Source organism: Hoplias malabaricus, chromosome 14 (genome assembly GCF_029633855.1).
Source record: "Hoplias malabaricus isolate fHopMal1 chromosome 14, fHopMal1.hap1, whole genome shotgun sequence".
In the NCBI taxonomy this organism is placed as follows: domain Eukaryota; kingdom Metazoa; phylum Chordata; class Actinopteri; order Characiformes; family Erythrinidae; genus Hoplias; species Hoplias malabaricus.
This window is the reverse complement of record NC_089813.1, coordinates 36,724,726-36,742,014: the sequence shown is the minus strand read 5'-3', so window position 1 is coordinate 36,742,014 and position 17,289 is coordinate 36,724,726. Positions and strand designations below refer to the sequence as shown.

The 17,289-nt window shown below is 43.1% G+C and overlaps 1 protein-coding gene across 2 annotated transcripts in view; it reads right to left on the bottom strand.

The window, feature by feature from the left end:
• Positions 1-17,289, bottom strand: part of plxna3 (plexin A3) — a 587,367-nt gene that overhangs the window by 386,662 nt on the left and 183,416 nt on the right. For both annotated transcript variants that reach the window (XR_010795288.1, XM_066643219.1), the window contains exons 16-21: positions 13,913-14,080; positions 13,552-13,645; positions 12,925-13,164; positions 12,015-12,158; positions 3,351-3,585; positions 177-319 (exon numbers count right to left, since the gene is read on the bottom strand). Coding sequence is in view for 1 of the 2 variants with exons in the window: in XM_066643219.1 (XP_066499316.1) it covers positions 177-319; positions 3,351-3,585; positions 12,015-12,158; positions 12,925-13,164; positions 13,552-13,645; positions 13,913-14,080 (1,024 nt within the window). In the remaining variant the exon portion in view is untranslated. The remainder of the gene's footprint in view (positions 1-176; positions 320-3,350; positions 3,586-12,014; positions 12,159-12,924; positions 13,165-13,551; positions 13,646-13,912; positions 14,081-17,289) is intronic.

Here is a 17,289-nt window from a genome sequence, read left to right as displayed (position 1 = left end):
CTTCTTGTTTGGCAGCGGGATTAAAAGAAGAAAAAGTGTGTGTTGGTGGGGGGGGGGGGTAGTGCTCAGAGTTCTGGCAACCTACTTACTGCACATCTAAGTATCAGACAACACCTGGGGACAGACAGACACAGGGAAATAAAGCAGAGATCTGCTGCTACAGTCGGTTCACTTACATCCAGCTCTTTCAGAACCGGGTGCTCCTCAATGCCGGGGAACATCACCCTCATGGTGTAGGTCCTGTATTCCAGGAAGGGGATCTTCACCCCGTCCATGTCATTGGTCAGTTCCTGGATGTCGGTCTGTAGCTCAGCGAAGGCTGGGTAAAGAAAAGGAGGAGGTCAGAAGGGTTCGAAGACATTTTCCCACTGTTTTTCAAACTCATCAGCCACAACATTACAAACTCACTGTCCGTTGACGGCTAAATCTACAGATCTAAAGGTACAGACAATAGTTGTTGAACTATTCTCAGTCCAGCAGGGGTTTAAAAACGCCAGCATCACTGCTGTGTCTGATCCACTTTTTCATTTAACAGCATATTTTGATTTCAAGATGAAGAGATTCATAGAAATGGTCCAAAGCAATGTGGAATAATGGACTACTGCTTTATCGTGTTTTTCATGTTGAACTAGTAAAATTTCTAATGATCTGGAGATCCAACATCCCTCAGAAAACACAGCGTAAAAGTCCTCTGAAACAGATAGACGCGCTCCTTATTTCTGCATTAAATTAATGCATCTTCAGCACGGCTCTGCGGCTGCATAAGCTACAGAGCAGATCCCTCTAAACCCACGAATAAAACCAGCTTCAAAGGATGAGGACATTATGACGCCATGACCCAGTTCAATCGCTCCACAAAGACTGCGTCAAACTTCAGGCCTGCTGCATTAAACACACACACACATATGCATACACACACACACACACACACACCCAGGCTGTTATGAAACGACCGCAGTGTGATAAAGATGTGAAGGGGTGAAAGACTCTGAGAAAAAAGTGCAGTGTGAATTCGAGTGCTTTCTCAAAGCTTCGTGTCCAAAGAGACCCTCTCGCACTCGGCCTTTGGAAGCAGAGCTGATGAAGCAGATACATGACATAGCCACACGTTTGTGGACTGTTTAATCCAAACTTTCCTTGGAAATATATATATATATATATATATATATATATATATATATATATATATATATATATATATATATATATATATATATATATATGATAATTAGTGCTCCAACTCACAAACATACTCCCAAGAGAGATATACCCCTCTAGCCCACGTTCGGCATTGGGCTCGATTCATTAAATTCATGTGCAGCTGTTTCAGGGCGTTCCATTTTCCATGTTTTGCTAAAGTAGCTGACGTCAGTCTTTTTGCGAAGGGTGTGTATAGACTTTTGGACATATAGTGTAATTAAACAGCTTCAGAGATGTGGTGAACTGGGTTCAGGCTTCATCACTGCATTAAAACATTAGCAGCCAATTAAAAAGCTTTTAACTCCCCATCAGGTCTGTCAGCTCGGCTTTCAGAGGGCGATACTGGAACTACGCAAACAGCAAGTGGCTAGAGGCCTGTCAACACAACATATTTACATTCACACACTTAGCTGACACTTTTGTCCAAATGGCTTCCATTTACATTTGAGGCTAATGCTATAAGTGCAGTCTTTTAAACAAGGACTTTGGTTTGGGTTAAAGATTCACATATTTAGTTCTACACAGATCTGTTAAAACGTGTGTCTGTGTGTGTGTATATATATATATAGTGGAACCTCTACTTACAAACTTGATCCGTTCCGTGACACGGTTCGTAAGTGGAAAAGTTTGTTCCTCGAGTCAATTTTCCCCATTTAAAATAATGGAAAAGCAATTAATGCGTTCCAGCCCCCACCCCGAAAGTCACCCTTTTTGCACTGATATATGTTTACAACACTCTCAAATTAGTAAAAAAAATACATGTAGCGTTACTAAAAATAAAAGAGAAATAAAGTGGAAACAGTAATAAAAAAGAAATAAAAGGGTTTTAAGTGGTTACACATCGCTACCTTGAAGACGTGACGACTGGCTGGAGGAGTAACACAGGCACTGGCTGTATGACGGGAGGTGGGGGGTGGGTGGAATAACGGAGAGTAGGCGGGTGAATGTGGGGAGACGAAGCGTAGATACGGCTTAACTTAGCACGAATTTCAATGTCTGCTATTTACACTAATGCTAAATTGCTAAAGCTACAATTTGCTAATCTTAAAAGCTCACTCCAGTCTGGGCGCTGGGAGACTCGCCTATTGGGGGCAGTGGCCATTTCCAGCCGCCGGGTCGGCGGAGGCTCGGGTTCGTTTCTAGAGTCGTGGTTCGTTGGTGGAGGCAAAAAATATTCAAATGCCTGGTTCGTATCTTGGAAAGTTCGTTAGTATAGGCGTTCGTTAGTAGAGGTTCCACTGTATATATGTGTATATATATATATATATATATATATATATTATTTTTTTTTTTTTTTTAACACAGTGGTTATACAGGATTAGTATCATGATGATAATAATGTTCATGCATCAGACAGTAATGAGCAAACCGGCCTAATGTCATGACCAAAATCATACACTACCCTCCTAAATTCAGTTTCCTATTAATGTGCAGTATATAGTGAGTAATGAAGGGAATAGTGAGTAGGGGGCCATTGCAAACATGGCTCATTTATCAATGGCACAGTCACTGAAACCATGTCAAAATGAAGAGCCCTACAGCCCTAGACTCTGCTGTCAGTCCAGAGCTGAAATGGGTGTGAACTATAAATCAGATTTCCAAACCAGACCAAGCCACTTTAAGTATATTCACAATGTCCTTCACACACATTCACACTCCCGGGCTGACCTTTGAAACACATCCGTTTTCTGAGCTTTGAGGAGACAGATCTGGTCAGAGCCACTTTAGTATGTGGTCCTATGGTCCCTTAATAAGGCTTTACCAAGCACAGTGAGATTTGAATCTATGTACTTTCCCGTACACTAATATTACAATAATTGTCCAGTGCTGGCAGCAGTGTCTAAGCTAAAATGTCTGTAAGTAAACACTGCAGAAGCTTTAAAGAGTCGGGCCTTGTCTGCCATGTCCCATGATCAGTTACAGCTCAGAGCTAATGATACTGATGATGAAAGCTTGTGCTGCTAATTTGTTTCATTTGTCATTTTTGTAGTTGCACATGACACGTGGCAAAATGAAATCTCCCTCACAGTTTTGCGAGTACAAGTGAATGCTTTTACGTTTTGGGACTTTAATATGGAGTATCAGGACTACATACCTTTAGGAGCTAATTCTGAAATGACTAAAGGAGAGGTTTAGCTTTATATCTTCACCTTCCTTGCACTCCAGTGCCACCCTGGACTCCAGGTTGTCCATCTGAAGCTGCAGGCGTTTGAGTGTGCGATCAGCGTCCCTGGTCTTCCTTTTGTAGGCAATGAGGACAGCGATGATAGCAATGAGGAGCACTCCGCCGCCCGCTCCGATCCCAATGATGGCTGGCAGGGTCAGCGTGCTGTCCGAGTAGATGTGGAGAGTCCCAGGAGAGTACTCCAGCCCACCAACTAAAATCTGTGCATGAGAGAAGAAAATCCATTGTTATAAAACAGATAACCCTGCTGCTAAACTCTGATTGGCTGATTTATGTTCAAAGCTGTACCAAAAGTAGAAGTCCTGAAGTTGCCAATGATACAACTGGGGATGTAAAACTATGTAAAAACAAATACATTAATTGTCTGTGACCACTTATCCAGTTCAGGGTCGCGGTGGGTTCGGAGCCCAGTCGGAATCACTAGGCGCAAGGCAGGAACACACCCTGAAGGGGGCGCCAGTCCTTCACAAGGCGACACTCACTCACACATTCCCACCTAGGGACACTTGAGTCACCAATCCACTGACCAACGTGTGTTTTTGGACCGTGGGAGGAAACCTAAGCACCTGGAGGAAACCCACGCAGACACAGGAAGAACACACCAAACTCCTGGACTGGGGCTTGAACCGACAGCCTCCAGGTCCTACCTGCTGCACCACCATGCCGCCATTGGTGTATTACCAATGTTGTTGTGGGTTTGACTCGTAAATGAAATTTCATACTTGATGTACGTCAGTGATAAACATATTCACATCACGTACAGTAGCTGTAAACAAGTCTATATCAAGGGACACCAACAATGGAACTCTTCGTTTAGAGCTGGATGTGAATGAGACTACAGTCAGAGAGTCAATCTCAGCGACATCACACCCATCAGCTGAATTCTGTAATAATGCACCAGGTTATTAAAATCACGCTGTTCACAGAAGAATGTGTGATCATTATGTAGCTTGGCAACTGGAGCCTACTGTTAACACCCTGAACGGCTTGGTGAACAGAAGCTGTTGGCGAATCTTATTAGTAATAAATGATGTGTTGAACATTGGTATATTTTATCACTGTATATCATCACACACATTTTATGAAAGCAATAAGCTGCAGTTCAGGGCTGTTGAAGCTTTAACAGATTAGGAGCATGAGAATTCCTCTTGTTTCCATTGAGCTCAGGTCCTCCAGTGCTGAGACCCTGCTGGCATTGGTGTCTCATAAGGCTGCGGTGTTTCTGATTGGCTGAGAGGGAAGGAAACTGCTCTCCCCCTCCAGTAATCAGCTCCTAATTGGAGGAGTACAGTGAGGAGCTGCAGCCTCCCAGCTGAGCCCTGTAAGAGCAGCGTGCAGCACTCTTCACTAGTGGGGCTTGTTTTTACGAAGCTACACTTATTGTACAAAGTAGCATTTAAATCCCACCATGAGGACCACCAATCCATAATCCACAACCCTCACATCGTGCTAGTCTTGATTCTGGAGATATTTACACATGATTAATTGTTTTGAAATGGTCTTTTTTGCTTATATTTAGCCTTAAGCACAGTTTTTAACATCATGTTATTGACAGAGTGGTGTTAAGTGAGTTGTGTTGGGTTAGTATAGCTGTGAAGTACCTCACTGTTATTGGAGTGGCTCACTCCCTCACTCACATTTAACAAAACTCTTCAAAATGGGTGCTATCCAGCGCTTTACGCACTCTCTGAGAAACTGTCAGTGCAGTGGTACCCTCAAATATTATATATTTAGTACTGTTAGTTAGGGAACATAATTGTACCATAACTTTTGAGTGCATTGATTTCATATGCTCCATTTCATCTCCTGAACAGTAAGGGACAGTGAGCACATAAGTCAGCAGTGGTGGGTTAGGTGCCTTGCTCAAGGGCACTACAGTCATGACCTGCCTTGGGATCTTCTGGTTAGAAGCCCACTTCCCTAACCTGGGTTTATTATATTACATAATATTTTGCACTTAATAAAAGCATGTACTCTTTTGTCTGTCAGTGTAGAAGTGTCACTGAGTGCCATTGCGTTGCTGTTGGTTACGTGATATTTAAAATGATAAATGAACCTATGAGTGTCTTGATTAACAAGACATTTATTCATTCATTGTCATTCATTCAGACGCTTATCCAGTTCAGGGTCGCGGTGGGTCCGGAGCCTACCTGGAATCACTGGGCGCAAGGATGGAATACACCCTGGAGGGGGCGCCAGTCCTTAGCAGGGCGACAAACACCTACACTTTCACTCACACCTTTGGACACGTTTGAGTAGCCAATCCACCCACCAACTGGAGCAGCCGGAGGAAACCCATGGGGACACGGGGAGAACACATAAAACTGACTCACTGACAGTCAACCTGAGCGGGACTCGAATCCACAACCCTACGATCTCGGAGCTGTGTGACAGTGATACAACTTGCTCCAACATGACGCCCAATAAGAAGACAGAAAAATAGAAAAACAAACATTCTACAGGGCGGGCCATTTATATGAATACACCTTAATAAAATTGGAATGGTTGGTGATATTAACTTCCTGTTTGTGGCACATTAGTACATGGGAGGGGGGAAATTTTTCAAGATGGGTGGTGACCATAGCGGCCATTTTGAAGTCGGCCATTTTGGATCCAACTTTTGTTTTTTCAATGTGAAGTGGGTCATGTGACACAACAACTTATTGGGAATTTCGCAAGAAAAACAATGATGTGCTTATAAAATGTGTTCATATAAATGTATCCATATAAATAAACGTATCCATATAAATGGCCCACCCTGTATTTTTGGACCATGTTGCCTTATAACACCCTTCATTTAACCTTCTGCAATGAAATTGTTGCAAAATTAAAACCACAGCAACAAAACAACAGTTCACACCAGAATCTATTTTTAACTTCATGTGAAGGGCTTTTAAGGGTATGAAATACTGCAGACCTCTGGCTCCAATCACCACCACTGTGAACAATTCTGACTCAACAGGTTTCTCTAGAACAGTGCGTTTTGAATGAAACCACTTTGAGAAACTTTGTTTAGCTCCTGACCATTTAATTCTGCACAGATTTTGAGAACTCTGTGGGATACCCCTTCTCCCCATTGATGGTCATGGGCGTTTTAAAGACTAACGCACTCAGTGCAGTTTAGCTGCGCTGGAGAACTGCTGACGAGCCTGAACTGAATGTGGGTTCGATGTTTTTCTCTGTAGGTTTTCTACATTAACACTTCTGCCCTTTAAACACAGCTCTAGCAGCTCTAGCTCAGCCCATGTTGATAAGTAGCCGGCACAGCTTTTGCTAATAAATGCTTTTTGTGCTGTAGCCCAAATATTCCCCAGCTCTGGTGCTGGGATCCAGGAGCATTAGAATCGATGGCAGGCTATCTGAGGCTGTTAAAACCACCACGAGGAGGGCTGCACTAATAATCAGCTTACTGTGAGGCATAATATTTTACTAGCAGCAGCAAATATCTGTTATTTAATGCATTTTGCAGACAGAACAATTCTACCCTGTAAAGAGTGCAATTATTCTGTTGTCTAAATGATATTGCAGGAGGGGTTACGAGGCCAGCTGCTGTACCACACACTCATTTTAGGGCCCATTACTGAAAGTATGCATGGGTCTACTGTATGCCCAACTGAATAGTATCCAAGCTGGATCAATTTTAGACATATAGACATACATGAACCTGTATTAATACAGTGCCTATATAGTAACATATTTCTATGTGCTCTCTATGTCATATTAACACTATGGTCTTATCCAGCTGCTGGGGTACTGTACAGAGTGGGCCATTTATATGGATACACCTTAATAAAATGAGAATGGTTAGTGATATTAACTTCCTGTTTGTGTCACATTAGTACATGGGAGGGGGGAAACTTTTCAAGATGGGTGGTGACCATGGCGGCCATTTTGAAGTCGACCATTTTGGATCCAACTTTTGTTTTTTCAATGGGAAGAGGGTCATGTGACACATCAAACTGATTGGGAATTTCACAAGAAAAACAATGGCGCTCCTTATAATATGTGTTCATATAAATGTATCCATATAAAAAACGTATCCATATAAATGGCCCACCCTGTATTTTTGGACCATGTTGCCTTACAACACCCTTCATTTAACCTTCTGCAATGAAATTGTTGCAAAATTAAAACCACAGCAACAAAACATGAGTTCCATGAGTTTCATGAGTTATTTACAAATTTCTGACCACTTATAAAATGTGTTCAAAGTGCTGCCCATTGTGTTGGATTGTCAATGCAACCCTCTTCTCCCACTCTTCACACACTGATAGCAAAACCGCAGGAGAAATGCTAGCACAGGCTTCCAGTATCCGTAGTTTCAGGTGCTGCACATATAAGTGGTTAGAAACTTGTAAATAACTCATAAAAGAATAAAGTTATGTTAAAACCAAGCACACCATTGTTTTCCTTGTGAAATTCCCAATAAGTTTGATGTGTCACATGAGCCTCTTCCCATTTGAAAAAAACAAAAGTTGGATCCAAAATGGCTGACTTCAAAATGGCCACCATGATTACCACCCATCTTGAAAAGTTTCCCCCCTCCCATATACTAATGTGCCACAAACAGGAAGGTAATATCACCAACCATTGTCATTTTATTAAGGTGTATCCATATAAATGGCCCACACTGTAGTAGGTAACACTCCTGTCCTCCTGCCCTAGCTTATACAAAAAAAGTGTCCCTGGGCAAGACCCCTAATGTTGCATTTAGCATATTGTTCTTACGCTCTGGATAAGAGCATCTGCCAAATGCCTGAAATACTGGAAGTATATTATAAAAAGTTGAGACAGAAAACGTATGAATACTTCATGACTGTATAATATTAGCATTTTGCTGATATAAGGTTAGGTTGTTTGTTGTTGTTGTTTATTATGTCCTTTGTTTATTTGTTTGTTTGTTCATCCATTCATCCATCTGTCCATTTGCTTCATCCTGTTCAACACAGCACACACTAACACACCACTAAATGATCCAATACCCAAATAATACCTGCTCTGTGTTGAAGAACAGAAAGAAATTAGACAAACAAAGTATGCAGAGCAACAGACGGACTAAGCCTGTAATTGTAGAAATACACTGTGCTCCTTTGTGTTCAGTGGAGCAGAGAACGGACAGTGAGTGTAGAAGCAAGATGGTTATGAAGTTATGGCTGATCTGTTTATAGTCTAGTGTCTATATTCTGTGCTCTGTGTTTTTCTTTCTTTCTATTTTAACCTTTTATCGCAAGCTTTTCAGGGCACAAAAACCCGACAGAAAAAACACACTGGGAATACAAGCAGTTCTTTTCATTTGTAGTGAACCCCTCTCCACATTTGATTACTTCAAAAAAGGGCAGCACAGTGGCGCAGGTGTGAGTCCAAGGAAACTGCACACAGGAGAGAGAGAGAGAGAGAGAGAGAGCGAACTAGGAGAGAGAGAGAGAGGAGGAGAGAGAGACATAGAGAGAGGAGGAGGAGAGAGAGAGAGGAGGAGAGAGAGAGAGAGAGAGAGAGAGGAGGAGAGAGAGATAGAGAGAGAGAGGAGAGAGAGAGAGAGAGAGAGGAGGAGAGAGAGAGAGGAGAGAGAGAGAGAGAGAGAGAGAGGAGGAGAGAGCGATAGGGAGAGGAGGAGAGAGAGAGAGAGAGATAAAAAGAAGAAGAAAGAGACAAGCTGAGACGGGACAGGAGAGAGAAGTAGAAAAATCGAGAGACGGAGAAAGAAAGGAGTGTTTGACCTCTTAGAGGTGTTTTGAGAGCGAGAGATAGAGAGGGAGAGAATGAAAAGGTGGAGAGAGAGAGAGAGAATGAAAAGGTGGAGAGAGAGAGAGAGAGAGAGAAATAGAGAGAGAGAGATTGAAGAAAAGTAGGGAGAGGGAGGGGTGTAGGACTTAGCCTTTCCGTAGTCACACACCAATTAGGCGTGGCGTCCTGCCGTCTGTCTTAACGAGCCTCACCTTTCCTGCGCTGTGTGGCTGCTGAATTATTGAGGATGAGGGAATTACGGAGGACGAGGGAATAGAGAGGAACAAAGGGAAGCCCACCGAGCTGTCGATATGTGTCAGGTCATTAGCTGACTGATTCCAGCGCACTCTCAAATCCTCTCTTACTTTCTCTCTCTCTCCCTTCCCTCCCATCCCTCTCTCTTTCATCCTACCTCTACTGCTTCTCTCGTTCTCTACGTCCCTCCGTCGTTCTTCTCTTTAACTTTCTAACTTTAACTTTTTAATTTTAGCTACGTGACGTGTTTTTTTTTCTTTTTTTAATAATTAACAGGAAATTAGAGAGTGGCAGAGACCCTATGACACATCTAGCTGAACTCCGTGTGATATAAAGTGTGCGATGCTTTAGTTCAGTGGTTCATAATCGGGGCCCGTAAGCTTCCATTCTCATTTCAGTCTTCAGCTCCAGTGCACAACTGAAAAAGGAATATGCTTTGGGTGACTAGGTGTGTATGGAGAAGGGGAAAACTGGAAATCTGATTTGCGGTCTGACTATCACTTTAGGGGAGAGAGAGAGAGAGAGAGAGAGAGGGAAAGAGAGAGAGAGAGAGAGAGAGAGAGAGGGAAAGAGAGAGAGAGAGAGGGAAAGAGAGAGAGAGAGAGAGGGAAAGAGAGAGAGAGCGAGAGAGAGAGAGAGTGGTGCTCTTCTGTCCTCTGATTGGTCTCTGGATCCTAATCTCCTCTTTGATTCTCACATGGCTCTTGACTCCTCTCTGCACCTCAGCTCATCGATCACATGAGCGGCCCTGAAAGTAGCTCTGAATTAAGCGGGGCAGAAGAAGAGTGAGGTGGGGGAGGTGGGCAGAATTGATCCGATTTAATGACACTGAGGGGCTGTGACTGTAATTACTCAGGCACCTGACAGGGCTCTGGTGTATATATTTACATACAGGGAAAACACCAGCAAAGAAAATAGTTTTAAAGGCTTAGGATTGATTTAGGGAAAACTGAGAGCGCTGTCACATTCGCTCTTTCTCACTGAGATCAGGCGAAAACAGAGTTGATTAAAAGGCTCAGTTGAAAACTGGACAAATATTAGTTGTTTAGATAGAAACAGACTCCATAAAGACATCAGCCTGATTTATCATCAGTTTTATAATGTATTTACAGTGGTTCTTGTTTTTTACTTATTCACCCAGTCACTCACAAATTCACACCTGTAACTTACTCAGTCACTCACATACACTTGACTTTGAAGGGTTAACCTGTAATAATATTCATTTATTCATTCAGTCACTATCTGAATGAATACCCACGCAGACACAGGGAGAACACACCACACTCCTCACAGACAGTCACCCGGAGGAAACCCACGCAGACACAGAGAGAACACACCACACTCCTCACAGACAGTCACCCGGAGGAAACCCACGCAGACACAGGGAGAACACACCACACTCCTCACAGACAGTCACCCGGAGGAAACCCACGCAGACACAGGGAGAACACACCACACTCCTCACAGACAGTCACCCGGAGGAAACCCACGCAGACACAGAGAGAACACACCACACTCCTCACAGACAGTCACCCGGAGGAAAGCCACACAGACACAGAGAGAACACACCACACTCCTCACAGACAGTCACCCGGAGGAAAGCCACACAGACACAGGGAGAACACACCACACTCCTCACAGATAGTCACCCAGAGGAAACCCACGCAGACACAGAGAGAACACACCACACTCCTCACAGACAGTCACCTGGAGGAAAGCCACACAGACACAGAGAGAACACACCACACTCCTCACAGACAGTCACCCGGAGGAAAGCCACACAGACACAGGGAGAACACACCACACTCCTCACAGATAGTCACCCAGAGGAAACCCACGCAGACACAGAGAGAACACACCACACTCCTCACAGACAGTCACCCAGAGGAAACCCACGCAGACACAGAGAGAACACACCACACTCCTCACAGACAGTCACCCAGAGGAAACCCACGCAGATACAGGGAGAACACACCAACTCCTCACAGACAGTCACCCGGAGCGGGACTCGAACCCACAACCTCCAGGTCCCTGGAGCTGTGTGACTGCGACACCTACCTGTTGTGCCACCGTGCCGCCCTTGTAATAATATTACGCACTTTTAAAGTTTTGTTTCCCTTTGGGTGACAGTTTCTCTCATACAGTGCTATTTCTACTTCTCTTTCACACACTACCTCTCTCCCTCTCTCTCTCCCTCCATATTCCGTCGGTTAGTAGGCTGCAGATAGTGGAAGATTAGGAGGAAAAGTGCTTGTATCAGCGCAGCTCTCTAATCATAATAAGTACTTAATGTACGATGAGACTCTCCCAGTCGACCTTTATGTTTTGTGAATTAGCATTAGAGTAAAAAATGGCTCGGCGGCCAGGCCTATTATAGGATTGATTAAGTGAGATGTATGGTCGCTGCGCTCATGCAAACCAAACATTCAGCATTTCTGCCCGCTCACAGCCACCCATCCATTCTCTGCCACATTTATTAGTGAACACACAATAAAATAAAAAGCATGGGCATAAATTCTAACTTGCCATATTGTGGCAACTCCGTTTTGAAAGGCAAGCATGTTTTGGTGCAGAGCAGCTCGCTTCACTGTGGGCTTTTACAGTCGATGGGAAATACATCAGCAGTGGCTCACAGAGGAAAAACACTCACCACGACCCTCTGCTCTCCGGTCAGATCTGGCGAATCGCAGAGCAGCTGAGACTCCGAGACGGTCAGCAGACACGGTGTGTCTCCTATCATCACGGAGTAATTCAGACGGGCATTTCCAGGGGCAGGTGGAATCAGGTTTTTACCCTGATGACAACAAAACACAGCATTAAGTCAATGTTAAATACGTCATTGCTAAAGGAATTAGAGTACATTAGGATAGAAGGATGGATAGAGATAAATGGATAAATAAATAGATATATAGACACACAGATTAAAAGACGTAGACACAAACAGATGCTAGACAGATAGATAAACACAACATCAGTAGTCTTTTTAAAAAATTGTTTATCCCAGTGTTTATGCTGCATTTTCTATCCATTGTCTAACACACCAGATCTCTCACATCAGCTCATAGATGACGATTCTGGTTAGATGGGGAGTGATGGGGATAGGGGACCATCCTACACCATCAGAAAACAACACTAGTCGTGTTGCCTAAAGCTCCTGTCACGTATGAGAAACTCTGGAGTATCATGCCAGAGATGTCCCAGAGTATTCCTTTCACACAGCAATGGGAGGTTTTCTGTGTCAAATGTGCTCCTGCAGTGGGAAATATTCCACGTGCTGTAGGTCATGGTGTTTTCAGCATGTCTCCAGGACTTTAGCGGTTGTGTTCAAACATGCACTGACTCAGTCCTTACCCAGAGCATTTATTAGGGTGCTATGGGTAAAGTCCAGGACAATCTCCTGATGATAAGACAAGTGCTTAGAATGATGCACCCCCTATTTTATTTTTCTTGAAAAGAACTGAGTTACAGCTGCAACTCAAAAAGCTAAAGAAGTTACTGTAACTTCTCAATCTTAATAATAATAATAATAATAAAAGAAGATACTGGAAAAGATTGGCTACCTTCAGGATGATGGGAGACCCAGGCTTGACCTCCAGAATCCCAGCATTTCCCAGCGGGTCAAAGGTGGGGTTGGGGTAGTAGGTGAAGGGCGTGCCGTTGAGGATAAGGAGGGAAGAGACGTGGTCCAGGAAGAAGCCGAACTCATCCGGCTGAATGCCGGACTCAGGGGCTTGACGTTTTGTGTAGACGATGGGGGGAGCCAAGCAGGTCATGGTGGAGTCGTTCACCACTGTACAAACCTAACGACAACCAGAGAGACCATCAGCCTTTAACCATCACATGCCACTCTCTGTGGGGTCTATGGGACCTGTTTTAGCATCTAGACTTGTTAGATTTGCTGCACAAAACTTCCCAGGTCCAGTCTTAAGAGTGCCACAGATGTCATGGGTTTGAAGTTTTAATCCAAGATGGTGGTTCCCAATCTTGGTGACAATTCAATTCAGAAATGTATGGTTTGTTGATGAGCTAAACATTGGGATCAGACTTTCAGCTATTTTAAACAGGGGTACGTGGATTGCGAAATACTGATCAAACATAGGAGTGGTGAGAAAACCTATATAGGACAATCTTCTCCATTGAATAATATTTGTTTGGGATGTTTTTCCTCATGGAATAAGTATGCTTACATTGGTGGTTTCCACTCCGCCATATTTTGCCCTGATTTTGGGCTCCTGGATAGTCAACAGGTGGGTTCCAGTGACGGTTAGAGATGTGCTGCCACTGTAAAGACACACAGTTATAACCTGCTAGTGTGATGGATCATTTAAAGTGAATATTTACAACAATATCTAGGGGCAGATAAAGTCTGTAAATGTGTCACTGGAGAGAACTGCATGTTTGATTAGGGTTAAGCAAATACAGTTCTTTCCTAAGATGAGTTTGGATATTCAGATAAATGTATATACACACTCATTTCTACCTGTTAATCATTGTCTCATATATCGTACAGTGTGTGAGGGTGTGTTCTGAGTGGTAATGTGTCCTCACTTGATGATACTCCAGTTGGGTTCGATGCTGCTGATGGTGGGGTCCTCAGTGTAGATGTAGCGCAGGTCACTGTTGATCTCAGCTCTGTCTATGAACAGTTTGATGGCTGCGGGTCCGGAGCCCGAAATGGAGGCCGGGGTCACACACACGATCTCTCGCTTTGCTCTCCTGTACGAAAAAACGTATAAAAGCAGGGTTACACAAAATGAAAAATAAGAAGTAAAAATCACTAGTCGCTTGTCAACGATAAGGTATATATTTCCATCTTTAATGATATGTTATCACATCCTCAGAGAGTAGCTGATTCTGGGGTCCTGAAACTTGTGACAGAGTGCGTGATAGAGTGGGAAATAATTCAAAATCAGACTTTACCCGGAGCATTTATTAGGGTGCTAAGGGATGAAGTCTGTGTAAAGTCCGGGACGAATAATGCAGGTAACTCAAAATCCTGAAACCATGTATTGTATGATAACAGTTGGGATATATTCTGGCACAATTTACTGAAAAAATTAGCGTGCCCCAACACTTTAATAAAATGGGAATGGTTGGTGATATTAACTTCCTGGTTGTGGCACTACGGATACTGGAAGCCTGAGCTAGCATTTATCCTGTGGTGTTGCTATCAGTGTGTGAAGAGTGGGAGAAGAGGGTTGCATTGACAATCCAACACAATGGGCAGCACTTTGAATACATTTTATAAGGGGTCAGAAACTTGTAAATAACTCATGAAAGAATAAAGTTACGTTAAAACCAAGCACACCATTGTTTTTCTTGTGAAATTCCCAATAAGTTTGATGTGTCACATGACCCTCTTCCCATTGAAAAAACAAAAGTTGGATTCAAAATGGCCGACTTCAAAATGGCCACCACGCATCTTGAAAAGTTTCCCCCCTCCCATATTCTAATGTGCCACAAACAGGAAGTTAATATCAACAACCATTCTGATTTAATTAAGGTGTATCCACATAAATGGCCCACTCTGTAGAATAAGAGTGTGATTACAAAAAAAAACAATATTTTTTTATTAGTAGTTTTTCTAATTTAGAATTCTAGTTTTCTGAGTAAAAGTACAAAGCAGTGTTTTCTGTTTATATTGGCAGTTCACATCCTGTCTCAACTTTCTGGAGGGTGTGGAGTGTGTAAATGATTTAATTTATGTGGACAACACAGTATGCACACATTTAAATAAAAGGAAATGCAACTCATTACATTTTTCCGTGTGGGCTGCAGTCACTGATTATCTGCAAGGAACTGATGGCTTTGTATCTAATTGAACATCATAGTGCTGTGTGATTTTTCACAAAATATCCTGATTATATATTCAGCATTGCATTTGTCCTGGATTCTGTTTCTTCTGCCTTGTCATTTCAGGCCCCCCACTGGTCAGACTCATTTTGTTAGGCTGAAGAACTGGATGGCAGCAGGATAAGTCCACTCATGCAGGGAGCAAGGTGATTACATCTATTGTCTGAGGAGAGCCTCAGCTATGACATCTGATATTTGCTTTGACAGGAGAACAGTGTGATCTTAGACGTCTTGTTGCTGTTTTGTCTGATACTGTGTTTTTGTTTCATAACGCACCGTCGCTAGGACAAACCTTTCGGGTTGGAGGCGATACATGAGCAAACTTCAGCTGTAAACACACCAGTGAGATTTTTCGCTTTGTATTATATTTATGAATATATATTAACATGAAACTGCTCTGGCAGGAAAAGAATTTTTATTTTTAATTAACACTGTGTTTACTAACCCATGCATTCATTTATTTATTCATTATCTGTAACCCTTATCCAGTTCAGGGTCGCAGTGGGTCCAGAGCCTACCTGGAATCATTGGGCGCAAGGGAGGAACACACCCTGGAGGGGGCCCCAGTCCTTCACAGGGCAACACACACACTCACACATTCACTCACATTTGAGTCGCCATTCCACCTACCTGGACTGTGGGAGGAAACCAGAGCACCCGGAGGGAGAACACAGGGAGAACACACCACACTCCTCACAGACAGTCACCCGGAGGAAACCCACGCAGACACAGGGAGAACACACCACACTCCTCACAGACAGTCACCCGGAGGAAACCCACGCAGACACAGGGAGAACACACCAACTCCTCACAGACAGTCACCCGGAGGAAACCCACGCAGACACAGGGAGAACACACCACACTCCTCACAGACAGTCACCCGGAGCGGGATTCGAACCCACAACCTCCAGGCCCCTGGAGCTGTGTGACTGCGACACTACCTGCTGCGCCACCGTGCCGCCCTCTAACCTAAAATTACATTCTCAGTGTTTGTGATGGTCAGCCACAGGCAGTTTCAGATAAAAAAAAAAACACAGAACACAACAATATTGATCATATCATAAATGCATATTTTAGTCTGGCATTGTTTTGAAATGAAAATATCAGAAAGCAAAACTTTGAGTGTTTGTACCCAGAAAGGCCACAGTGGTCATTTTGACCATAAAAAATGAGAGAATTTTGTTTCAGTTGAGCATCAGATTAGCTCAGTTTGATCTATCCACTAAAGTTTACATAGACTCTAATACTTAATCCACTTATAGCTGCTATTATTTAAAAATAGTTTGGATTTGGCAGGATTCTGGTCACCTGACTGGGGAGATGCCTTCTTCAAAAAGACCTCGAGAAACAGATTCAAGGGAACCATGTGATTTCTACAGCTTGACACTGACACCAGAAACATGTGCCTGCATTATATAACAGGTTTGTCCTGGTGTCTGATGTATTGCAAAGAAATGTCTGCGAAATCAGCGCCTGCTATAAACCCAGTGTTGACATCTGGAAGTATGAAAGGCTGAGCACCAGGGCTCCAAACTGGTGCAGCAGCAGCTGATGGTGGAACAGAGGAAGCAGTGCTGAGTAAAGAGACACTGCAAACAGAACAAAACCCCAGATGTCTGTCAGAAGTGTCACAGAGCCGTGTGTGGGAGCTGTACATCTATGGTGGGAGGCACCTGTTGATTGAATGTAGCCACATTGCTGAATAATTACTTACTAACAACTAGGCTCTGGCTTTTAGTTCATGGGTAAATATAAATATCCTTTTCCTGTACAGTCAAACTATGTTTTCTTTAAGGAAAATTCAGTGTTAGCTTTATACTGTATTCCACGTTGTAAAACTATATTGAGCTCAAACTGATTCATTAATAAATGATCAAAGGCTCCGGACCCACCGTGACCCTGATCAGAATGAAGTGGATACAGAAGATGAATAAACAAATGTATGAATTATATTTTTTGAGAATTCAAAATCTGAGAATTTACATTTATCTTCCTGTTATTTAAAATAGCTCATTTTAATGGGATGACTGTATTTGTTATGAATCAGCTCTGTACTGTAGCATAGTTACACA